This window comes from Notolepis coatsorum (assembly GCF_963971535.1).
Source record: "Notolepis coatsorum genome assembly, chromosome: 6".
Taxonomy (NCBI): domain Eukaryota; kingdom Metazoa; phylum Chordata; class Actinopteri; order Aulopiformes; family Paralepididae; genus Notolepis; species Notolepis coatsorum.
In genome coordinates, this window is record NC_140170.1 from 162,635,043 (window position 1) to 162,661,152 (window position 26,110).

Sequence of the window (26,110 nt, forward strand, 5' to 3'; positions counted from 1 at the left end):
CACATTTTCAAACGACTCAGTTCAGTGAGGGTGAATATTGTGAGAGGAGAATTGGAAGAATGCGCCAATATGAGAATTTTGAGACATAGATCATATTAATATAAGTTCACATAGCTAGGAAACAATGCTAAACACTCAAAAAGGCCATTTATAAGATAGTTCCCCTTTAAGCTTCTCTGTTACAGTGGGTGACAATATTGTCACAAGGAAAGATGAAATTATACCTACCTGGGTTCCATCCTAGAGGCAAATCCTTCCTGTGACAAAATGGCAACCAATGTAATAAAAAAAAGTCAACCAACGAACAAGATTCTTGTACCGGATCTCCTCTCTGGTAAACAAGAATACCCTGAAGAACAGGAGCACTCATTCAAGGGTTCTACAACTATGCTTGCACCTCATGCTCATGGTACCAAAGCACCTCAAAGGCCCTAAAAACAAGGCTACAAACATCACAAAACAAACTGGTCAGACTACTGCTTGGCCTTACTCCTAAAACCCACCTTACCTCTGCCCATTTTGACAACCTAGGATGGCTTAGAGTAGACGACAGAGTACAGCAACTTGCAATGGGCCTGGGCCCTATTCCCCGTACCTGGCTAACTGAGTTAGCCGGATAATTTTCAGCATAGCTTGACTTAAGCCAGACATTTCCGTTCCCCGACGTCGGATTTTCTAAATGGCCATGGTAACAGATCAGAAAGTTTGAACCTGGTGAGGGCAGGGTTTAGTTCAGTTAGCTGGATAACCTGCATGGCCACACCCTCGCAAAGAAATGCCAGCTCCCTTCCTTTTTTTTTTATTGATCTTTTTCCCCCTCCATTTTCCTCCGATTTTCTCCCATCCCAATGTTAGTCGTATGCCAATTCCCAGTCCCCTTCCTGGTCGCTGCGCACTTACCCCCCACAGTCAGATCATCTGGGAGAGTGGAGGCTATCACGTGCTTCCTCCGACACACGTCCAGCCAATCAACCGCTTCTTTTCACCTGGCAGCGCGGATCCTCCCTGAGAGGGCGTAGCGTGTGGAAGGATCACACTATCCCACTCAGGTCCTATCCGCGCTTAGCAGGCGCCCCGACCGAACTGTAGGAGTCGCTGTTTACAACGACCCGGACCCACCCCGCCAGCTTCTCCCACCCTCTAATACAGCCAATTGTATTAGTGTAAACGGCCAGCCAAGCTGGTGACAACCCCGGAGCTGTGAGCTGGATTCAAACAGGCGAATCCAGCTCACAGCTCCAGGGTTGGTGACGAACGCAATCTCCGCTACGCCACCTAACCGCCCTTGCCAGCTCCCTTCCTGAAATATTTCTCACAGTCTAGATCCCATTATACCATTCTGAATTATGTTTTTGTGCTTCGTTTGAAATGTAGAATAATAGGTCTGCAGTAACGCTGATAATAAATCATATTCAGCCTATGAATTTACGTTGTCCTATTATGCACGTCATATTTATACGGATACGGTGCTCGCGACACACACAATTATTTTAATAACGGACTAAACAGATCATTGCAAATGTGAATCCCGCAGGGATATTTTTAATGAATGAAACCTATCGGGCGTTTGGCTCTGATTAGTTTCATATTATTTGCTGTGTATTTGCTTAACGGAGCGCCCGGATTGTGTTTCATTCAAGCTGAAGCGTCTATGCGCGGATTGTGGATATGAATTATGAGGAATCTGAATCTGTGGAGTGTTTAATTGTATCACTGTCACTGTGACAGTGTCACACGTTATTGTGACATTGTAACTGGGTTTAAAATATATGAGGAGATGCGCTGTTTGATGGATTTGATGACGTGACGTGACTTGATAAATTGAATGAGCCTTTGACGTTTTGATGAATGAATTTGAGAAAATGCATTTCAAGTAGGGGTGTCCGATATTATCGGCCGACCGATATTATCGGCCGATATCGGCAGTAAAATGTGATATCGGAAAATATCGGTATCGGTTTAAAAAAAGAAAAAAACAATAACAATATTTGTTATATATATATCCAGTGAAATGATTAGTTACCTGAAATTATTCCGTTTTTTGGGGTGGGAAACCCTGCATATATCGGTATCGGTTGATATCGGTTGATATCGGTATCGGAAATTAAGAGTTGGACAATATCGGAATATCGGTATCGGTAAAAAAGCCAATATCGAGCATCCCTAATTTCAAGCACTGTTATCTGATGATGAACATGAGGTGTCACTGGTATATATAACGGGTACGTCCTAGTACCCGTCACGAAACTTCGACCATGCCTCGAGTGGGAGTCGAACCCCGAGCGTCTGCTCCGGGGCCAGTATAGAAGGGAATTCCCCTCTAAGCGCTCGGTTTATCTGCCTCTGGGGAGTGAGTTTTACACACTTCTATGTGCCGTAGTCACACTATCGCGGCACATATCCGTTACATTCACCCCCCCTAAACTCACACCACCCAAGGCATCCGGGTCACGGCACCAGTATAACGGGTACGTCCTAGTACCCGTCACGAAACTTCGACCATGCCTCGAGTGGGAGTCGAACCCCGAGCGTCTGCTCCGGGGCCAGTATAGCAAACCGCTGCGCCAAGAAGGGAATTCCCCTCTAAGCGCTCGGTTTATCTGCCTCTGGGGAGTGAGTTTTACACACTTCTATGTGCCGTAGTCACACTATCGCGGCACATATCCGTTACATATACACTGAAGGTTAATCAATTCAATGCATGTATGGATGAACAGATTAAAACCTGATTAATAGTGTAACTGCAAGCCTCCCTCCAAGCCTCTCTTTGGGAACCATGTATAATATTTATATAGTACATAATACATAAGCACATACAGTAGGCCTACAGATATCCTCATAATATAATTCGTATCAATTAGATATACTATATTTGGGCTTGTTTTTATCCTTATTCTGAAAGAGTTGAACAAATTATTTTCGCTAGCAAGATCTCATTTGATTATTCATTCCATTAAGCCTACTGCCAGCAGGCACATTTAAAGAAATATAATCTGATTTATTGGGGTAATGAGGGACTTAAAATGAACCTATAGATATGCATTTAACTTGTCGGCGAGGCTATTGAGCCGTACTGTATTGTACCCATTCTGTAATCTGTTAATAAAGTTTTAAATCAATCAATCAATCAATGCCGTTAGAAAATCAGGATTTCTGCGATCGACACCTGCTGTCTTTTCAGCTGAGGCGGCCGCGCGCACTTATCCTGAGTATCAAGTCTGGTTCAAATGAACGAGACTGAATCCACCTTCGAGGAACAGGGAAAGCGCGGATTCAAACATCAGGTTAATTGAATCTGGATAATGGGACTTTTGATCGACTTAGTTGAACCAGGTACGGGGAATAGGGCCATGGTCCGCTCCGCTGTGGCCTCATGTTTGTTTATTATGTGCAGAGTGTAGTGTGTGTGTGTGTGTTGTGTGTGTGTCTGTGAGTGAGTGAGGGGTGCGAGCGTGTCATTTGCAGTGGTGGGAGGGGGTTGTAGCGGGCGGGCGGGCGGTCTTTCGTTCGTGCTTGCTGGAGGGGGGGGGGGGGGCACGACGAGGTAGCATGCCCAGCTTCAAGGGCACCGCTCGCCACTGCTGTGAGCTGAGTGAGTTTGACTGGGATGATATTTGGAATAATGTCCCATTGGCTTCCCACAACCCTAATCACCAGAAAATACATTTACACTATATTCACAGGACGTATCTCACACCTAGGTGCACTATGGGGTTGGTGGCCGACTCTCGATGCACTCTGTGCGCTCTAGGCGCTACTGGCACTTACATGCATATGTTTTGGGACTGCCCACCGGTGGCTAGTTTTTGGAAATCCATGGCAACTAATCTTTCAAGCATATGTAGCCTGACAATTCCACATACGGCAACAACACTACTCCTAAACTATATAACATTACTACCGGCCTCCATACAGCAAAAGATAATCATACTGGCCTTACAGCAGCCAAGAAATGAATAGCCATGAGGTGGAAACATCCTGAAAAACTCACAATAATCAATTGGTCATTAACCTTTCTGGATGTCATATATATGGAGATTTCTACTGCCCGGGTGGTGGGGATTGGGATTGGGCAGTCCAATATCGAATTGTGGTTCTCGGCGGCTGAGAGAGTGAAGGCCATGTTTTAGTGGCGAAGCGGAGTCAGGGTGCTGATCCTGGGGGGTCCGGGGGTCCTGGGGTGGGAGTGGGGAGGAAATGTTTTTTGTGGTGTCGGTAACACAATTAAATGTTTTTGGTAATTTCCGTTGTTGTTATTGTTGTCGTTAATATGTCCTGTGAAGTCCTGTTTATTGTTGTTATTACTGTATTGTGTTGTTTCATGTAAAAGAAATAAGAAAATCAATAGAAAAAAAATACTGTGAGCTGATCCAGCCAGTCTAACAATACTGTGAGCTTATCCAGCCAGTCTACCTCTGATGGCAACAGCCCGTCCCCTCATCCTTCTCCCCCTCCCCCCCAGAACTACAGCCCAGACCGAACACCCGGAGACAACCCAACACCCATCTTTAAAACAACTGATCGGGTAAGATGGCAGTTCTCCAGGGTCAAGGTGAATAAGGGCAGAGGACCAGACAATATCAACCCCAGAGTGCTCAGGGCGTGCGCTGAGGAGTTGGCGGACACGTTCCAACACCTCTTCAACCTCTCACTGAGACTAAAGAAGGTTCCCCGGCTGTGGAAAACATCCCACATCGTCCCTGTGCCCAAGAAGGGACGCCCCACCACTCGCAATGATTACAGGCCGGTTGCTCTGACGGCACAGGTCATGAAGATCTTTGAGAGGCTGGTTCTGGAGCACCTTAAACCCAAGTGAGAGGCTTTTTGGACCCCTTGCAGTTTGCGTATCAGCAGAACATCGGTGAATGAATGAATGAATGAATGAATGAATGAATGAATGAATGAATGAATGAATGAATGAATGAATGAATGAATGAAAACTTAATTTAACAGATTGCAGAATGGGTACAATACAGTATGGCTCAATACACACAATTTTTTTTTTTTTTTTTTAAATCTTTCCCCCCCCTCCTTTTTTCTGATTTTTCTCCCATCCCACTGTTAGTCGTTATGCCAATTCCCAACCCCCTTCCTGGTTGTTGCGCACTCCCCCCTACTGACCCTCTCTGCGTGCCCTCCTGTCTCCGGCGGCCTCGTAGTGGAGACCGGAGTGCTGGGCCTGGACGTCCCGCGATGATGTCAGGGAGGTTGCGACCCTCTCTGCACCGCCCCCTATCTCCCTGTCTCCGGCTGTCTCGGAGCAATGACCGGAGTGTTGAATGTCCCGTGATTAAGACGGGGAGGACGCGACCCTCTTTGCGAAGCCCCTGTGCCTCAAATAGATTCGCTATCAGCTCTATCTTTAATCTTTCAAAATGTTCAGTTGCTATCAGCTCTATCTTTAATCTTTCAAAATGTTCAGTTGCTATTGCATGCACTCATCTGTGTTTCACTACACACTTGAGTGCATGCTTACCAACTGTTAGTCTGCAACACTACTAGACATCTAAGAAGGGAGATCCCCCCTTGAATGGCCCGTCTAAGGTTTCTCTCCTCCACACTGCCTGTGGAGCATTTTTCCCCTATTGTTAGGTTTTAGTGAGTTTTTCCTTACCTTCGCGTGGGGTATGTCTGGGAGTGCTTGCATTCTTTCATTTATTTGCATTTATTTTAAATTTGTTGGACCTTATGGTGTTCTTGTTCTGTTCTTGACTTATTGTTATGTTTCTTCTTGACTTGTTTAAAGAAGACGTGTACGGCCCATGGGGACATTAACATGTGTTGTCGGGCCTTACAAATAAATTTGATTTGATTTGATTTGATTTGTTGGTCCGGGAGGCCGGAGACTGTCACATGCTTTCCTCCGACGCATGTGCAGCCAGCCGGCAGCCAGCCTGGCAGCGCAGATTCTCACCGGGAGAGTGTAACGTGTGGAAGGTCACACTACCTCCCTCCAGATCCTACCCTCGCTGTGCAGGCGCCCCGACCGAACTGTAGGGGTCGCTGTCCACAACGCCCAGGACCCACCCATCAGCTTTCCCACCCCGAACACTGCCAATTGTGTTAGTATGAACGACCAGCCAAGCTGATCAAATCAAATCAAATCAAATCAAATTTATTTGTAAGGCCCGACAACACATGTTAATGTCCCCATGGGCCGTACACGTCTTCTTTAAACAAGTCAAGAAGAAACATAACAATAAGTCAAGAACAGAACAAGAACACCATAAGGTCCAACAAATTTAAAATAAATGCAAATAAATGAAAGAATGCAAGCACTCCCAGACATACCCCACGCGAAGGTAAGGAAAAACTTAGAGAGTTCCCATGTTTGTAGTGCTGCAAAAAAGCAGACATGGGGGAAAATAGACATCCTAACTAAACTAGACAGATTAATCTAAAGGTCAGTCCCCGACCAGGTGAGATCAGGGTAGGTTGAAGGAGAGAGAGAAAAGATGGGTCTTAAGCAGGGATTTAAAAGCTTCGACAGAGCAGGCGCCCCTGATGACGGCAGGTAATTTGTTCCACAGGTAGGGAGCGCGGTAGACAAAGGCTCTGTGGCCGGCGGATTTCTTTTTAACCCTAGGAATCGATAGAAGCCCCGCATTTTGTGAGCGCAGAGCACGAGCGGGCGAGTATCGGGAGATGAGATCGGATAGATAGAGCGGTGCAAGCCCATTTAAGATTTTGTAGGTGAGGAGTAGCACTTTAAAGTCAGATCGGGCTTGAATAGGAAGCCAGTGTAGGGCGAACAAAACTGGTGTGATGTGATAAAATTTTCTAGTTCTAGTTAGTATCCGTGCAGCCGCATTTTGCACGAGTTGAAGATTTTTGATGCTTGAATTAGGTAGGCCTGAAAAAAGTGCATTACAGTATGTGCATTAAATGAGAGGGAGGAATCAAAAATTACTCAGAGGTTTTTTATGGTGGAGCTCTGGGATACATGACAAGTATCAAAGTTGAGGGAGATGTCCTGAAACAGGCCTCTGTGGTTTGGGGGGCCAACAATTAACATCTCAGTTTTATCTGCATTAAGGAGTAGAAAGTTTTGCGACATCCACTTTTTGACGGCAAGCAAGCAGGCCTCAAGGTTTTATTGGGAGGAATCATTTGGCTTAATAGGTATATATAATTGGGTGTCATCAGCGTAAAAATTAATGTTTATGCCAAATTTGCGTATGATATTGCAGAGGGATAGCATGTAAATCGAAAATAGCAAAGGGCCCAGGACAGAGCTTGTTGTTAGGGTTTGAAACCGACCTCAACAGCACGGCACAGACAGGTAGTTCAGAGTTAGCCAAACACTAGGGCGTATTTATTACAGAATCAAAAAGAGCCAAATAACAAATCTGAATCAACAAAAAAGGAGAATGCCTTCGGCAGAGTTGTCTGCGGCTCTGCAGATCCTCCCGGTGTTAGAGGTGGGGAATCGGCATAGGCGCCGCTGCGGCTCTGCAGATACTCCCAGATCCAACTCGGAGTGGAAACGGAGAGAGAGAGAGAGATCAACAACAGTCCAACAGTACACAGAGGCAGTGCAGTTCAGTCCTCCCTTAGCTGAGTCCAGTATGAAATACAAGTGACTTGATCTTCGGTGTAAACTACACACAAGTTAGCTGAGTCCAGTACAAAACAAAACGGTACTTCTTCAGTGTTATCCAAACACACAATTTAGCTGAGTCCAGTACAAAACAAAACGGTACTTCTTCAGTGTTATCCAAACACACAATTTAGCTGAGTCCAGTACAAAACAAAAACGGTATTTCTTCAGTGTTATCCAAACACACAAAAACAGATAATCCAAAAAGGTTTGTTTCCAAAACTCACCAAAGCGCAAACGCGTAAAGCGGGCAACGAGGCGCAGCTCCAAACGGATGATCAAGATATTCACCAGCGGCGATCCAAAGATGTCCTGGAGGGAAAGTAGACGAGGCACAACAACGGGGGGAAGACAGGCAGTAGCAGTAGTAATCAAAACGACCCGACAACGATTGAAAGAAGGTCCGAGTATATGAAGCCTCTGGAGCGCTAATCACAAACTACGACAGGTGCGTGATGGAATTGGTAATCGCTCCTGAAGCGTGTGGCGGGGAATGCACCAATCAACACAGTACCTTGAAGAAGCGTGTGGCGGGGAACGAGCCAATCCTCACACTTGTGGAACACCACATTGCACTGGGAGGGTCTCAGATGTTAAATCATTATAGACCACGCAGTGTGTTCTATCAGTTAAATAGGATTTAAACCAAGCTAGTGCGAGACCCCGAATGCCAACATGATTCTCAAGCCGACCTAGAAGAATCGAGTGATCGATAGTGTCAAAGGCTGCACTGAGATCAAGCAATAAGAGCACAGAAGTGAGGTTTGAGTCAAGAGAGAGCAGTAAGTCATTTGTGACTTTGGTAACCGCCGTTTCGGTGGAGTGTAAGGCTCTAAAGCCAGATTGAAAAGATTCATTAAGATTATTGTTTGATAAATGGTCAGTAAGTTGCGTTGCGACGATCCGTTCTAACACTTTGGATAGGAACGGAAGATTGGAGATGGGTCTGTAATTTTTCAAGATTAGAGGGTCGAGGTTCGGTTTTTTAAGTAGTGGTTTAATGACGACTGATTTAAAGGCCAGGGGCACCACGCCAGTAGACAAGGAGGTGTTGAAGATATTGAGTAGGGCAGGGTCTAGAGTTGGGAAGAGTTTTTTGATGAGAGTTTCTGGAAGAGGGTCAAACAGACAGGTTGAGGGTTTAGCCGCGCCAACCAATTTAGAGAGGGCACTAAGTGAGACGTTTTCAAGGCAGCATAGCGTATGGCTGGATTCAAAGTCAGGGGGAAGGCCCATCAGAGGTTGGGAGGGACTCTGATTGTTGAGTAAGGCAACAATTTCATCTCTAATGAGGTCAATTTTCTTGGTAAAGAATTTAATGAATTCGTTAGCCGAGAACGCATGGTTTAGGGCACTTGGTTGTTTCTGAGTAAGTTTTGCAACTGTGTCAAACAGAAACTTTGAGTTGTTTTTGTTTTCATTAATGAGCCTGGAAAAATATGAGGTTTTAGCAAGTGAAAGTGCCTTTTTGTAGTTACGTAAACTATCATTCCAGGCAAGGCGGAATACTTCGAGTTTGGTCGAACGGCATTTATGTTCAAGTTTGCGACAAGCCTTTTTAAAGGAGCGCGTTTCCTCCGTAAACCAGGGAGTTTGTTTTTGCGGAGCACGTTTAATTTTAGGCTTAAGGGGAGCGACAATGTCGAGCGTGCTATGAAGGGCGGCGTTAAGTTTGTCTGTAAAGAGATCAAGGGGGCCAGAGTAAGAGAGGAAGGGAGAGAGGGTGTCTGGTAGGCAGTTAACTAGAGTTGGGACAGTTGAGGCGTTAATACGACGGCTCATGTAGGATTCTACACTGTCTGGGCGAGAAACCGTCAGATCAATTTGAAATTTGATGAGGTAGTGGTCTGAGAGAGCAGGAACATAGGGGGAAACGGTCAAATTTGACACAGTGAGACCGCGGGCTAGGACTAGGTCAAGGGTGTTCCCACCACTGTGAGTGGGTTGGTCAACGATTTGAATGAGACCGACAGAGTCAATGATGTCGGTAAAAGCCTTATTTAGGGGATCTAGAGTTTTGTTGGAATGAATGTTAAAATCACCAACAATTAAAATGTTATCTGAGCGCGTAACAAGCTCAGATATGAAAGTTGAAAACTCATCTAGGAAGAGGGTGTAAGGGCCTGGGGGGCGGTAAAGGACAGCCATTACAAAGGATGCAGTGGAGGTAGGAATCAGACCGCCACACTTTCTGTTGGGTGGAGAGGGACGCAACAGGAGCACCTCAAACGAGGAAAACGTACAGTTTGCGTCGGATGTAAAGTTGTGTTTAGAGTCGTAAATTAGAGCAACTCCGCCTTCTTTCTTGGAGGTGAGTGCGATATGGGAGCTACTAAAATTAGGGGGTGAAGCCTCGTTTAAGGGCAGAAAGTCATTTGGTTTAAGCCATGTCTCAGTGAGGCCCAATAGGTCGAGACTATGGTCTGTTATCAGTTAATTTACCAAAAGAGCTTTGGTTGGCAGAGAGCGAATGTTGATAAGGCCAACCTTCACGCACTCTGTATACTTAACAGCGCCATTTTAAGCCATGCGGGTAGGTTTAATCGCAATTAAGTTGGCATGGTTTATCGCACAAGGACGAGCTGGGTAAAGCGGAGCGTAACAAGATATTCTAGTTTTGATTGGATATACCGGTTTAAGGATAGAGATAGAAGGAGAGGAGTGGGGAGCCTGGTGGAGGAGGGACCCAGCAAGGTTAGGAAAGGTATAAGGATTGGCAGGCTCCATCGGTTTAGCATGACTAGCAGGCTCGCTAAGAGCCTGCACCCTGGCATGCTTATGGGGTGGCTGTCAGCCCGAAGCTATAATCTTGTCTATATTGCTAGATAAGAGAGAGGCGCCTAGCATGTTAGGATGCACGCTGTCCTTTCTCAGCAAGCCAGGGCGCCCCCAGAAAGAGGACCAGTTATCCACGAACCCTAAGCCCTGTTCTTTACAGTATTTTTCCAGCCATCGGTGTAGAGAAGCTGTCCTACTCATGAACTCATTATCATGCCGGTTGATAGCAACGCCGAGAGCTGGATTCGAACCCAGCATCTCCTGCGTTAGTGGCGAGCGCCTTGCCCACTGCGCCACGTAGCCGCCCAACCTTTACTATATCTGTACATATCCTACTCTTACTAGTTACGCTGCTGGACAGTATGACTACTACCATACTGTCTTTATAACTGTATCACTGTACATACTATACTACAACTCTATACATACATCTGATTAACACTGCACTCACTAGTAATGTTGTACCCAGTTTAATCACCTGTACATTGTTTGGATGCCAAACTTATTTTTACTGTATAATGACAATACATTTGCATCTAATCTAATATATATATATACACCCTCCTCTTTCACAAGTCTATGCCTGACGAAGTCCAATGTAAATTAAAAGGTAGGTGATTAACCACTAATGGAGCTTTTCCTATTCATTGACTTGCCTTGTCTGTCCAATGGTGTGTGCAGACATGACCTTGCTGTAGAATACAAGCTGCCTAGTATTTCAATGCAGATCTGTTTCAGTTCATTTCAGTGGATCAACTTCCATTCCAGACTTGCAGGGGTCCTGTTGCTGCAATATACAGCTCCTCTCATAGCACATCTGTTATGTAAAAAAAAAAAAAAAAAACATCTGTTTTTGAAATGTTTTTCCTAAGATTATGGGTTTAGGTCAGCTCTGATTGCATTTGTTTTATCAATCTACCTACAAATCCTGTTTGAAGGTTTTTTTGTCTCTTTTTCTCTTGTTTTATTTTCCATAAAAATGTTTCGCCTTTGCTGATATTTGCTGTTTTTAACATGTCTGTAAAGCACTTTGTAACTTTGTTTGGAAAAGCGCTATACAAATAAAATGCATTCATTCATAGCCAGATACTGTAGGAGCTGTTCATTTCAGAAAGGGGGTCCAACTCTTGACTTGAACATGATTAATGTGCGAGTCCCAGATAATAAGAAATTGTTTATATAGATGTGATGAATGAAACGAGCCAAATGGTTAACAACACTAGTATTTGAATCCGCTTTTCAGCCGTATCCCAACAGAGTACTCCATACCTGAACACCACTGTGTTGCCGGTTGTGATTACGGTTTTGACCGTTTTTGGTATATTTAAAACTCGTATTAGTATTAGTTGTCACACTACTTACTTACTGTAAATTAATTTCCTGTCAACCTTCTCCAGCACAATGTGTCAGCATTATGCAAGGGTGATGTTTTATTCATGTCTGAATAATGGATTGCAGTTTATACAGAGACTGGATGTAAATGGAAAACTACATCCCCAAAATGTTTATATACCCAATGTATCAAAATTCTTGTGGGGAAGATAAGGAATTATGTAGTTCGTTTAGACCAATATCGATCCTTAATTTGGATTATAAGCTGTACGCCTCCATTATCACAAAAAGATTAGAACAGTTTTTGCCAGACCTAATAAGCACGGACCAAACTGGATTTATATCTGGTCGCCAAACCCAGGATAACTTAAGACGAACACTACATATTATGAATCAGATTAAACAAACCAACGTTTATTCTGCCTTATTAAGTCTGGACGCGGAAAAAGCGTTTGATTGTGTGAGCTGGGACTATTTATTCTTGGTACTAGAAAGGTTAGGATTCAAGGAAGATGCAATTAGGTGTTTTAAAACACTATATACAAGACCCACAGCGAGAATAAAAGTAAACGGTCGGTTAACAAATCCGATCGCCCTAGAACGCGGTACACGCCAAGGTTGTCCATGTAGCCCCGCCCTGTTCGCGATTTTCATTGAACCGCTAGCCCAAGCAATTAGGGAAGACCCCAATATAACAGGTATTAATATAAAAGAAACGGAGCATAAGATAGCATTATACGCGGATGATGTCTTAATTTACTTAAAAAAACCCAGTCTGAGCCTCCCTAGACTAATGGACCTTATTGAAACCTATGGTCAACATTCGGGATACAAACTAAATATAGGAAAAACACAGATACTTACATATAACTATACCCCCCCAAGAGAAATAAAAGAAAACTACAATTTAAATTGGAACATGAAGTCCATAAAATATCTGGGAGTAAGGCTGACTAAGGACTTAACAAAATTGTATGAAGCAAATTACCAGCCCCTAAACACACAAATTAAAAAAGATATAGAAAGATGGTCATTAGCCCCCCTGGATTTCACCTCCAGAATAGACTCAGTAAAAATGAACGTAGTCCCTAGACTACTATATCTTTTCCAGTCCTTGCCGGTGGAAATCCCTGCTAAACAGTTTAACGAGTGGGACAGGATGATTTCTAGATTCATATGGAGCGGGAAAAAACCGAGAATTAGGTTCCGGACACTCCAACTCCCTAAAGAGAAGGGAGGCATGTCCCTCCCAAATCTGAAGGAGTATTACTATGCAGCGCAAATAAGACCTTTGGTCTGTTGGTGTGAAAGGGACTACGAAGCGAAGTGGAAGGACATTGAAGTGAAATCACTTGATATACCACTCCAGACAGTAATTGGTGATAGACAGCAGGCCAAGACCCTATATAGAAACTTAAACCCATTTATTGTACACACCCTACAGACATGGTTCAAAATTGTGAAACAATTCAAGTTAGAAAAAAGGATTAAGATCTTGAGGTGGTTTGCCTTCGATTTAGGATTTAAACCAAGAATGTATGATCAAACATTTAAGGAATGGGCTCTCCGAGGTATTACCTCATTCAGCACAATGGTAGAGAATGGAGAACTTGTGAGCTTTCAAACCTTGAAAGATACATACGGTTTGGATAAACACGACTTCTTCAGATACCTACAACTACGCCAGTACTTTCTAAAAGAGGTAACGGTGTCTGAGCCCAATACCCCAATAGACAGTGTTATTCAGATATTCATTCAGGCCTACAGGGACAAGATGAGTAAAACTGTGTCAAAATTGTATAATAGCTTTGTTCAGGCCAGAACTGACTCCACAAGTTACATTAAGACAAATTGGGAAAAGGAATCAAACATTGAAATAACCGAAGACGAATGGGAGAACATGTGCAGAACTCAATGTAGCTCGACTAATTCAAAAACATGGAGAGAATTCTGCTGGAAAAACTTGACTAGATTCTTCATAACTCCCAAAATCAAATCCCGACAAGTAGGCATAGAGCAACCATGTTGGAGACAGTGCGGCCAGAGGGAGGCAAACCACTCTCATATCTTTTGGAATTGTCCAGGAATTCAACGTTATTGGCAAGATGTTCACTCCACCATGCAGGTTATATTGAATTTTAAGATACCGGAGACCTTCTCCTATTTATACCTGGGTAACTTACCTGAGGAATTGGTAGGAGGAGACAGATATTTGATGAAAATATTTTTATCAGCAAGTAAGAAAGCGATCACGCGTCTCTGGTATCAACAAGAACCTCCAACAAAAGAAAAATGGTTGGCCATTATAGGCGAAATATACACAATGGAAAGACTTACTTTTACTCTCAGATTACAGGAAGAGAAAGGTTTGAAGTACTGGGAAAAGTGGGACTTTTATATGGTAATGACGACAACCAGTGGATGATGTATTGATGTATAGTTGTAAAGAATATTCGCCATACCTATAGGGAAAGTAAGAGAATTGAGAACTCAGCATGTGAAAAGTATATTTTTGTAAAGTGACACTAATAATGCAGCCCGGGATTGTGTTTTTGTTATGTCTTGTTGTTTGTGATTGTTTGCTTGTTGTGAAAAACAATAAAAAGAAAGTTATAAAAAAAAAAAAATCTTGTGGGGAACAACATTTTGAGTATCAATCAATAAAACAATCTTAAGAACATTGTTTATTCTTTTGTGCTTTTTTTTTGCTTTGAATTTATCTTTTTATCTGTCCTTATAAGAATAATATGCCATTTGTATGTCATGTCATCTGTACTTTCAATGTTATTTAAAATAAACAAAGTAATCTGTGCAGCAGTGATCAAAATAATATGGTTGTACACTCTAAGCAGGTCCAACTTTGGAGACTTCAGTCACTGATGAGGTCTTCTCACCCATCTCTAACATCTTCTTCATACAGTTTATAAACCCTGGTCTTTTGTCATCGTGACCGACTTCCGGGGCCCGACCCACCAGTTGAGAAACTGAGACAGAAGGTAGACATCACTCACACCACTCTTGGCACAACCCGCCAGTCACCGCGGTCTGCGAGCAACATTAGCCTCCTGTACGGTATGCTTGTGTTGTGTCAAAGTTCCGACGTTCCTTGCCAAATTCCCAAACAGGTCTCTGACATCAAGGCCACCTAATCATCCCTTCCCCTTAATTGGCTGATATTAATCCCTGTCTCCCGAGTCGTTCAGCCATTGTGTAGTGTGATGTGTGCCGGGTGCCAGAGTATGGTACTAGCCATTGAGCCTGCGTAGCCCAAGGTTGGGTGCTACCAGTGGTAGTGAAGGAGGCAATTTACCTAACCCTACGTTGTAAAGCGCTTTGAGTCTGAGGAAAGCACTATATAAATGTAATGAATTATTATTATTATTAAAGTTCTGTGGATGGTCGGTTCATGAATGGGGAAAAGTTCTGTGAGGAGATATTTATGCCTGCAACCTAGCATTAGACCCACTAAGGACCAGTCCCTGCTGTGCTGCACTACATATTCTCCTGTAGGTTTTGAATTAACTAAGATCCTACATAAACACTGGCACATCATCAACTCTGATCCCAAACTCCAATCTGTCTTCAAGGAACCTCCCACCGTAGTTTACAAACGCCCCCCCAACCTGAGAAACCAACTAGTGAGATCCTACAGCCCACCCACTGCTCAGACCCACGTTCCTAGATAACACCCCGGATCGGAACTACAAGTGTGGTAACTGTGCACAGTGTGGGTATACTATTAAGAGCAAGACCTACACACATCCACTTAATGGTAAAACCCTCAGAGTCCGTGACTTCATCACCTGTAGCTCCACTCATGTCATCTACCTAATAAAATGTCCATGTGGCCTGAGCTATGTAGGCAAAACCAACCGGCAACTCAAAACACGCATCAGCGAACACCGCAGCAACATCAGATGTGGTGATGAACATAACCCGGTTGCAGTACACTTTAGACAGGCAGGACACAATATCAGCACATTAAGATACACAGGCATTGAAAAGGTAGAGAGACCAGCGAGAGGCGGAGACTATGGCCCCTCTTGGACTGAATGAAGAGTTTGACATTAAACCCTTCCTGTAAATACACACATTCTGTCTGGTTCTGTTTTTTAATAAATTTTTCTGTTTTCTTATTATATATTTTCTTCTCTATTTTGCATGTGAAGGTGTGTTACATCTAACTACTAACTACCGTACTACTGTTATTGTAACTATGTACCGTATGTTCTGGCACTTGAGCTGCAGTATGTTTTGTAAATTTGTAGCCTATAGGCTAATTGATTTGAACCTTGACCTGGTTCAACCTTGACCCCTAATATGTATGTATATATACCCCACCCCTTTTCACATGTTGGTGACACTTGAAAAAGGCCACAGGCCGAAACGTTGTGTTAAAGTATATTAAACTTGGGAACACTACAGACGGTGTGCTGACTTTTTTTTCCCACAACTTGAGATATTTAGCCCCATGGCTCTTGGACTCTGAGCATGACATTCAAGTCTTTGCTAGTTTAGTGTGCCTTACTTTTTCTTAATAACCAGTGGTTCATATAATGAAGGAAAGCAGACATATTCAATTCTAATGTTTCACGGCGAGCCTCTCCCTTCTAACCGATCAGAGAAGCTCAAAGGGATTACATTCAATAATAAACAATAAAAAAACATAATTTAATGCTCTAAATGGTCCTCACTTTGCGAAATAAAATTATGTTCTTATTTAACGTAATTCATACGTGTTCTAGTTTCATTTAAAATACCTCACATATAGGAGCTTTAAATTTATATAATTTACTTTACATAAAAAGGAGGCTCCAGGTTGACTAGTGAGAGACAGCGTTTGTTTGCACAAAAGGCAACAAGGTCCAACTTAGAAAATGACAGCAGAATAATTATAATATTCCAATTGTCCATAAGTTCCAATGTTTACAGTTTACATGATGGTGCATCTTAACACCATAAAGTGGCCTTCCCTCGTGTCTGTAAAGACCTTCTTGCACCAAAACCTGCACAGTGTATAAAGATGTCAGAGGTCTGTCATTTAACTTTAAGTTAAGATAATGCCCTTCAATGCATTTGGAAAGCTCAGAAAACTTAGAAACAAAATAACCCAGAGCCATAGATAAGAATATATCATAAGTGTATAACAAATTGTATACTAGTGTATATACTAACTAGTGTAGTATATCCTTTTCTGAGTTCTTTATGGAGCTTATTATGTAACACATCCCTATATGCGCTCAGGACAGTTCCGTGTGTGCTGCTCTCTCCTCCACGTGTGTACCGTCTTCACGTGTGTGTTTAAGTTACTCTTCCGCCTGAAGCTTTTCCCACACTCCATGCACTGGTGTGGTCTCTCCCCTGTGTGGGTCCACCTGTGCGTCTCCATGTCTCCTTTCCGGTTGAAGCGCCGGCCGCACTCGCTGCACTGGTACGGTTTCTCCCCAGTGTGGGTCCTCGTGTGCAGGGTCAACGCTCCGCTCTGCCTGAAGTTCATGCCGCACTCGTTGCACCGGAAGGGCTTCTCTCCCGTGTGGATCCTCAGGTGATCCCTCAGGTGGCTCGACTCTTTGAAGCGTTTCCTACAGACGGGGCACGTGTGCCTCCTTTCCTTCGCGGGGCCGCTGGCGTGCGCTTCTGTCCTGCCGGTTTCTACACCCTCTGCGCATAGTTGCCTTTTCCTCATCCCCGTCGACACAAGCGTATTCAGCCATTCTCCGTCCTCCACGCCCTCCACACTGTCGCTGTATTCGCCGTGAGTGGCGCGTGAGCGGTCTGGATTCATGGAGAAGATGGTCTGAGAGTCACCGGTCACTCCTGACAGTTTGTATCCCTCTCCATTGGGCTGCGTCATGAGATCCTCAGACGTGTAAAGTCTGTGCCTGAACATCTGGTCTTGGCTGAGATGGAACGGATGAGGTTGATCGTACGCTCTCTCGTCTGAATGAAGGGGGGCCGTGCAGATGTCTTCGGACTCGTTCTCGGGGTCGGACCACACGACTCTCTCCTCTTTGATCTGCGGGGGATCGGGGGCCTCCTGGTCTCCACCGGAACTCCAGTCCCCGTGCTCCTGTTTGGGAGGAATCTCCTCCTCATGGCGAATGCTCTTCAGAAGTCCTGAAAGGAAGAGGGGAAATAAAACACATTTACTACACACTCATAGTGTCATAATGATGCGAGTGTCCAATGCAAAAGGTGAAAGGACGTTCATTTCTACAGAGAGAATGCACGTGTCATCTATGTCCTCTATATAATATGTTGAGAGTTTTTTTCCCTGGTCCGTGAATCATTTTCAGCTTATTTAATTTCCTAATCCCAGAGCGAAAGCACATGGTCTTTCCTTAAAGGTACAATCTGTAATGCTGTCAGACAGTGACCTCTAGGCAAAAGAGCCCTGCCTGGTATTACACCTTTTGTGTTTTGGTCTGATGTGTAGGTTGGATTTGAGTGGGGATAGGGGGGGGGGGGGGTTGCTATTGCTGGACAAACCTCAGGCTCTGCCAAGAGAGGTCTGGAGAATTTCACAGTATAATAATTTACTAAACTCCAACCCACACATCAGACCAAAAACAAAAACATTTAAACAAAGTGCTGTATCAAGAGGGGCTCTTTTGCCTAGAGTTTGACATTTAACGGCATTACATACTCTACCTTTAAGTCTCTCTATGTCTGATTTGATGATGATTGTATCTCCTCACCTTGAACGGCTTCTCTCTGAGCTCCAGAACACTCCGGGTTTACTCCAAGGGGGGACTGAGAACCACAGGTCGGTTCAGACGTTCCAAACTCATCACAGTCGGGTTCTGTTTTGATATCTCCAGTGTTGTTGATGGTCCTGTGCTCAACAGTCAGTATTCGGTACAGGTGGGAGGGTGGAGGAGATTCCTGGCGACACCTGCCTTCTCTTTTAGCAAAGGGAGGAGAGGCTAGTGTATCGTACTTGTGCCGGGAAGGTCCCTGCTGACCGGTCCTATGCTCCTGGTCCTCTTTGACGAGCAGGGGCTCTGCGTCCTCCTCCTCCTGGCTGAGCCCGGGATGCCACTCCTGCTCACAGCGCTTCTGCTCAGGGGGAACTACCTCTTCACAGTCAGGAGCAATGGACTGATGAGGCACTGAAAGAGAAAGAGATAGTATGTCTGATGTAAACTAGGGCTGTGTGATGTGGAAAACTCAAATAAACGTCATGATATTCAGAAAGACTTTCTGATAGTACTAAATGTGTAATGTGTTGCTTACATGCACAATAGTATAATGTGCAAACAAATACACATTTAGGTACTACAATTAGCCCTAGCCGACAAATTACTATATAACAATACACTGTGCACAATTGTGATCTCTACGCTAGATTTGCAACTACGTTAGTGTTAGATATTAGTAAGGTCTATGCAAATATCTTCAGGCTACAACACAATGATTCCAGTTCCATAAAACGCATACGGCACACTGAATGCTTTGAGTACGACCGAGGTGATGATGATTACAAGACTCAAACGTTGAAAGTGAAAATGAACCACACACCTGCCCTGTGCAATTTCACTTCAGGCCAGAGGACCAGCGTCCGCAGATGATCTATCTCCTCTTTGGATCGAGAGATCTCTCCCTGGAATTCTATGATCGTTTTCTCCACCGCCCCGAATATATCCACAGCCGCCGCTGTCAAACGCTCAGAAATAAAGGCATTTAGAAACTGCAATGCAGCCATTATTGTTGCCGTAATGTCTTCCTACAACATCTTCCACGGGACGAATTTATATTGGACGTTAATGTTCGGCCTAAATGGTCTCTGGTGAAAATAAGATTTCATCTCACATGACTTCCTTGTTTATATCCCTCTCCCTCAGGCGTCTCCGGCGTTATTTCTTTCCGTAGCCGCATTTTAGCGGAGACGCTCTCTGATTGGCCACTGAATAACGCCTCTCGCGTGGTGGTGTTTATCGTCGTTGAGAACATTTGGAAGTCTGTCTCCTGTCGCCACCTGCTGGTCAGGAGCGGTCTGTGAATGTCATTATTAGTGTAATTTAAAAAAAAAATCTTTTTTATGCGTCTATTCATTCTGTTTAAACCAATGGGGGTTTTCTTCACAGTTGCAGATAAAGATTAGGCTACACTAATATTATACTACTATTATAGTATATAACTCATCATAAAAATGTAAATAAAACATTATAAATCTCCACTTGCACAACGTGAAGTAGGCATTTCCGGTAGATCTCGGGTTGAGTAGGCTTCTTCCGGTCCCATCATAATACAGCATCTTCAGCAAGTTTTCTCAAGCAAGTTATTTAAACAACTTTATCATCACAGACAGGTAATGAAACGTTTGTATTATTATATTATAGAATCTATTTAATAAGCAAACGTTTGTCAGCAGGGTTTTTGGGCTGTATTTCATGTAAAAACGTTTACTGTTAGTTAGCCAAATTAGCATTTTAGCTAATATTAGGAGACATGATCAATGAATTGCTGTTGTCACCATCGCGTTTGTTAGACCCCCATATGGACTTGTTTGATAATCAGAAGACATTTTATCATGTTATGCCGATCTGGGAAGTGTTATTATGCTGCATGCATGTCTTTTCTCCTGTTGTTTACCTGCATGTAATGCTATCTGTAATGCTATCTGCAGGATATCCACCAAGCTCACCAAGTCAAATGTACTTCTATGTGCAAGACATAGTACCTAAAAGAATGCAGCATTCTTTATGTGTGATTCTCAAAATAGACTGATTCTTTATGAAAATCTAATCCTTTCACATCTCGTTTTTGCATACAGGGACCTGCTGTGAGTAGCATTCAACATCCCACTGTTGCTATCCCTGCTCCAGAATGAAGAAAGGCACTGTGACATATATGAAGAGGGCGGCCGGTTCTCACGAGTTTTGTTCAGTCCCTCTTTGCTCTACCTCAGCTTCATTCTGTTCTATGAGTTTTCATAAGTTCCCAGCTGATGCTGATGTTAGAGCAAAGTGGCTTGTCAACGTAAGAAGGGATGACTTCACCGTCACTTCTAATAGCAGGGTGTGTAGCAGGCATTTCCTCACTGAAGACATGATTAAAACTCCTGATGGACGTCGTAATCTCACAAAGGGAGCATTGCCTGTGCTGTTTGAATGGAATGGCTATCAAGTCCGCCAACGTGTGAGTGTTTGGGGGAGGAGAGAAAGACCAGTGGCTAACTGCACCGATCAGACTGACAATGACAGGGATGGAGGTGCTGGAGGTAATTGGTCTGATTAACGTCTAAACTTAACACCAGAAATTACCCCCCACCCCAACGGTTTACTGTACATATATTATTTTCTACTAGTAGACAGGGCAAATCCTATAACAATTTATCTATAAGTCATAATAAATTATATACAAAAATATACATTGCAGAAATTGATTCTACAGGAAAAATCACATAAGGCACACCCTTTTATCAAATTGTTATAGGATTTGCCCTGTCTATAGTGTTTTATTGCTACTAGTGCTGATGATGTCTAGGGTATATTATTGTATGTCTTTCAATATCTCTATGAATTTAATACACATGACCTCAATGGAAACAAGACCTTTTTTGGGTTATCCTTTTAGACCAAGTGTGTGTACTGTACTTGTGCTGTTTGTATCTCTGTCTAATAAAGTATTCAACCAATCAATCCGCAGATCAGACTGACAATGACGGGGAGGGAGTGGGTGCAGGTGCAATGGAAGTGTGTGACCATGACTACTGCACAGCCCCTGAACCTGCCCATGTTCACCTGACCTTAAGTGAGAGAGATGAAATGCAAGATCAAATCCGTCAACTGACTAAGCAAGTGGAGGACTTGACAGTTAAATCTCGGTTTGGGCTACGTAGATTTGAAGGCTCAGACTCGCAGATTAAAGTCTTCACAAGGTGAGTATAACTTGCACAAAGCATACCAATTTCATATGAATAACATTAGTTTGTTTATTATTAGTCACAATAAAATACAGAATACGATGAAATGCTTGTTTCTGTATGAGCCCCTGTGAGTGTGCTTCATACAGTAAAAAAAAAAAAAAAAAAGTAATTAAGAAGTAAAAAGTAAGTAAAGTAATGTTCAATATACATATATACAATACAGAGTAAAATGAGTAACAGTGAGGTACAATGCAGAATTTATGATGCTGTAAATGCCATTATATGAAACCTTGCTTATAAAGCATGCCTGTGTCTTAATGTTCCTTAGATTTGCCAGCTATGAGCACCTGATGGCCTTTTGGCAACTCATAGAACCATCCACTGCCAACATCATCCGGGTCACTCGAGCACGTAGAGCCCAGCAGAGAAATGAGGAAATAATTTCCCCATGTACTTACTCAGTAAGTTGTGTTTACTGGTTTAGTATTTTGAACAGTGCGGTATGTTTTTACTGTAGCATATCTATACCACAAAATTATGTACCGGTAATCAAGATCAGGTGTAATTTAAAAGTACAGCAACATGGTGTTGGGGAAATTTGTTCTCTGCATTTCCCCCATCCTAACTGCTTTAGAGAGCATTGAATAGCCATAATGCAATGTAGATGGACCAGCTGCAGTTATGATGCCAGTACCTTGGTCAAGGGAAATGGCAGGAATACGTATAGCATGCATGTTTTTTTTTTTTTACATCAGTAAGAGATGAGATGGCTGTGTAAATGTCTGGGGAAAAAAACATTCCCGGAGATTTCTTTCCCTCTTCTGACTATTAGAAATATGTGGGAAATGAATGCTTGACGTAATAATTGTCTAATCTGTTTTGTACAATTTCTTACAGAGACATGCTCTTCCTCTGCTGGATGAGATGTTCCTGTACCTAATGTACATGGCCTTGGGGTCCACAGAAGTTGACCTGGCAAATCGCTTTGGGATCCATCCATCGACGGTTAGCCGGATCATCACAACATGGACCCATTACCTGTACTTTCTACTTGGCTCACTGACCATCTGGATGTCTCAGGAGCAAGTTAAGGCTGCGTTGCCGAGGGAGTTCAGGCAGAGCCAATACGCAGACACACAGGTAAACATAATCACTCACATACTACTGTATTAGTTGTTACATAAACTGACTTGCTACACACCAAAGCACTAGACCAAATAATTATGTTTTGCCAACTGTGGCCTCTTCTTTGCTTGGTCACTACATAGAAGAGTCTATTGACTGCAGGACATAACTGTCACTGAATAAAAGTCACGTTGGACTCACTGCATTTCTAATTATTTTGTTTACATTTATCATAACTCTTTACCGATTGACAGGCTATACATTCCTCTGAATTATTCATTAAGTGTTCTAAAATAAATATAGTTGAGTTAAATGTAAGTGTAATGTACTGTTGTGAATCAGCTTAGTAGAACATAACTCTAGAATGGCTGATATTACATACATTACATTAATTTGATGTTACTTGATTTGGTAGGTAGTTGTTGACTGCACAGAGCTGAGATATCAACAGCCAGAAAGTCTGCATCTGCAAAGTGAACTGTACTCCAACTACAAGTCTCATACCACCCTGAAGGGCCTGATTGGGATGGCACCTCATGGAGCAGTCACCTTCATCTCAGAACTGTATTCTGGCTCCATCAGTGACAAAGAGCTGTTTAAGCAGTCAGGCCTCCAATGCCTTCTGACAGAGGATATGGCTGTGATGGCAGACAAGGGATTTCTGATACAGGACTGTATCCCGGGTAAACTTTATCACCCACCCTCCCTCTCAAAGCAGAGCCAGATGCCAGCAGAGCAGGTTAAGAAAACCCAGGAGATTGCGCACCTTCGAGTCCACGTTGAAAGGCTAATTGGAAGAATTAAGCTGAATAAACTCTTCCACTCGGATATCCCAGTGTCCTCGATGGGAAGCATAAACTCTATGTGGACCGTAGCCTGCTTACTGAGCAACTACCAGTATGGTGTTCTTGCAACCTCTCCATGATGTGCTGTTTTAACTATTCCTACAGAGAAAGGAAAAACCTGTGAGGGGACAATTAAAATTAGCTATATATTCCCCTTTAGATTGGCAAGAGTAGTAGGGTTTTAGGAGGTTCACATGACATACTCTAGGAGAGAGTGGGCCGGTTTGATTGTCTGACTCGGCTTCCCTGTTAACTGACAAGTGTGACACGTTATGATGTAAGCGGAAATATCACGTTTTAAACGGGGCCAAAAACAGTGTCTCAGTGCACGGGCATACATTTTCCTCACTACCTGATGCCCTGCAGCCAGCTTCCTTCTCATCCCCCTCTCTGCCACCACCTCTAGTCTGACCAGCTCAACTCTCACCACGGAGCTAGCCTTCCTCACCAGCTTGTTCAGTTTGTTGGTGTCCCTCGATTTGATGTAGACCCCCCCAGCATGCCACAGCATAGAAGAGAACGCTGGCCACTATAGACTGGTAGAATGACTGCAGGAGTCTATTGCAAACATTAAAGGACCTGAGTCTCCTCAGGAAGAACAGCCTGCTCTGTCCCTTCCTGTAGAGGGCTTCTGTGTTGTCCGACCAGTCCCCTTTATTGTTCAGGTGTACCCCAAGGAACTTATAGACTCCACCACCTCCATCTCATCCTAAAACCCTACTACTCTTGCCAATCTAAAGGCAGAGACGGGGATGAGAAGGAAGCTGGCTGCTATCCTGGAGAATCCCTCCCACCCCCTCTATGACGAGCTAGTCAAGATGAGAAGCACCCACCCCCCCACACTCAACTAACCGCCTCGGCCAGTCCTTCATACCAGCGGCCATCAGACTCCACAACAGTGGGCAGGGACTGCTGCTAGACCTCCAACTAGGAACCTATAGCACCTTATGTGAATACTGTATACTTTATCAGATCATTTAGCATTTATATATTATAAATTATTTTAGATTTAGATTATTGGATTATTAGATCATATATTGCATATATTTAGCATTTAGCATTTTTTGATTAGATTTTGATTATTATATTATATAGTGTAACTTTATTGTAGGGCAAATATTACTGAGAGGGCATACATACCCTCATCTCGCACCTTGTTGCCCATATGCACATGTCCAGAGTTAAATTATATTGATTTGTTATATTGTTTACACTGTTTTTTTACTACCTTATACCTCCCCTCCCCCATGCTGCTATGATGCACAATGCTCCACAATCAATAAGTTAAAGCTAATTACCTTAGGATATTTGACATGTACAGTAACTGACTTATGTTTAATCAATACAAATATAACAAATAAACGATGGGATTAGAAAACTACAAGGCTAAATTAATTCAGAATGCAGTTGTTTGTTGAAATGTGGTGGCCGGACAAGATTTTGTAATAATTTCTGTATCAAATATGAAAGATATGAATAATATATTACTTTGAGCATACCCACAAACAGATATTCATCATAAACCCATTCAAGTAAATTTTCAGACGGAATTGTTTTATTACTATCACTATAATTATCATAACTTTTGAACAATAAATTATATTTCTAATCTGTCAGCTGTTCTATATTGCCCACATAATTGTCTATATCCCATACCCTCTAAGTTTCCTGCTAGCTTGTCAGTAAAGTGGTTGAAAATGCAGTTGTTTATTGAAATGTGGTGGCCGGACAAGATTTTTGTAATCATTTCTGTATAAAATATGAAAGATATTAATAATAATAATCATGATAATCATACAGATATTTTATATCATTTGAAAGCCCTAGTTGTTATCTTCAAAATGGTACTTTATATATTTACTTTGAGCATTCATTTTCATAATGGAATGTTGCCTAGGGCTAAAGATAATGTGCGATTTTGGCCACTGGTAGCGCTCATGAGCCGAATACACCTCGGGCCATGTTCGGTAGCGCCGAAGAAGAAGAAGCGTCACACACGAATCCACACGGGGAAAACAGTGAAATATTTGTCTTAAAATTCTGTACGTAACTCCAAGCTGATCAAGCGTGTCCTTAGAATTCCATACGTAAATCTAAGCAGATCAAGCTGTTTTTAGAATTCCGTACGTAAATCTAAGCAGATCAAGCGTATTTTTATGATTTATGAAACACAAATTGAGAGGTGTGTGTGTGGATCGTTTTTACTATTGTGTATTATACTTTTGCGTTTGTTTATTTTTGATAGACCTCTAAGAAGAAGAAGCTTCACACACGAATCCACACGGGGAAAACAGCGAAATATTTGTTTCAAAATTCCGTACGTAACTCCAAGCTGATCAAGCGTGTCCTTAGAATTCTGTACGTAAATCTAAGTAGATCAAGCTGTTTTTAGAATTCCGTACGTAAATCTAAGCAGATCAAGCGTATTTTTATGATTTATGAAACACAAATTGAGAGGTGTGTGTGGATCGTTTTTACGATTGTGGATTCTACTTTTGCGTTTGTTTATTTTTGATAGAAATCTACCGCCATAGTGTTCTGCCTCTCATTTGTTGATGA

The 26,110-nt window shown here is 42.9% G+C and overlaps 2 protein-coding genes across 2 annotated transcripts; one reads left to right on the plus strand and one right to left on the minus strand.

Moving 5' to 3' along the window:
- Nucleotides 1–14,413: 14,413 nt before the first annotated feature.
- LOC311231170 (uncharacterized protein) lies at nucleotides 14,414–19,535 on the minus strand. Its single transcript, XM_084317684.1, has 3 exons — nucleotides 19,232–19,535; nucleotides 18,409–18,822; nucleotides 14,414–17,827 (listed from the first exon to the last, which is right to left on the minus strand). The coding sequence occupies exons 1-3, from the start codon at nucleotides 19,413–19,415 to the stop codon at nucleotides 16,941–16,943; spliced, it is 1,485 nt and encodes a 494-aa protein (XP_084173810.1). The 5' UTR covers nucleotides 19,416–19,535; the 3' UTR covers nucleotides 14,414–16,940.
- A 398-nt stretch (nucleotides 19,536–19,933) lies between these two features.
- LOC311231169 (uncharacterized protein) lies at nucleotides 19,934–25,157 on the plus strand. Its single transcript, XM_084317683.1, has 6 exons — nucleotides 19,934–20,021; nucleotides 20,487–20,933; nucleotides 21,362–21,593; nucleotides 21,910–22,042; nucleotides 22,479–22,721; nucleotides 23,122–25,157. Exons 2-6 carry the CDS (start codon nucleotides 20,540–20,542, stop codon nucleotides 23,629–23,631), a joined length of 1,512 nt encoding a protein of 503 aa, XP_084173809.1. The 5' UTR covers nucleotides 19,934–20,021; nucleotides 20,487–20,539; the 3' UTR covers nucleotides 23,632–25,157.
- The last annotated feature ends 953 nt before the right edge of the window (nucleotides 25,158–26,110 follow it).

Excerpts from the sequence above, each read along its gene's own strand:
- LOC311231170 (XM_084317684.1), bottom strand. The coding sequence starts at position 19,415 with ATGGCTGCATTGCAGTTTCTAAATGCCTTTATTTCTGAGCGTTTGACA. Across the intron at positions 18,823-19,231 it reads AGTGAAATTGCACAGGGCAG|TGCCTCATCAGTCCATTGCT; the intron begins GTGTGTGGTTCA and ends TTTCTCTTTCAG. Across the intron at positions 17,828-18,408 it reads TCAGAGAGAAGCCGTTCAAG|GACTTCTGAAGAGCATTCGC; the intron begins GTGAGGAGATAC and ends TCTTCCTTTCAG.
- LOC311231169 (XM_084317683.1), top strand. The coding sequence starts at position 20,540 with ATGAAGAAAGGCACTGTGACATATATGAAGAGGGCGGCCGGTTCTCAC. Across the intron at positions 20,934-21,361 it reads CAGGGATGGAGGTGCTGGAG|ATCAGACTGACAATGACGGG; the intron begins GTAATTGGTCTG and ends ATCAATCCGCAG. Across the intron at positions 22,722-23,121 it reads GCCAATACGCAGACACACAG|GTAGTTGTTGACTGCACAGA; the intron begins GTAAACATAATC and ends TTGATTTGGTAG.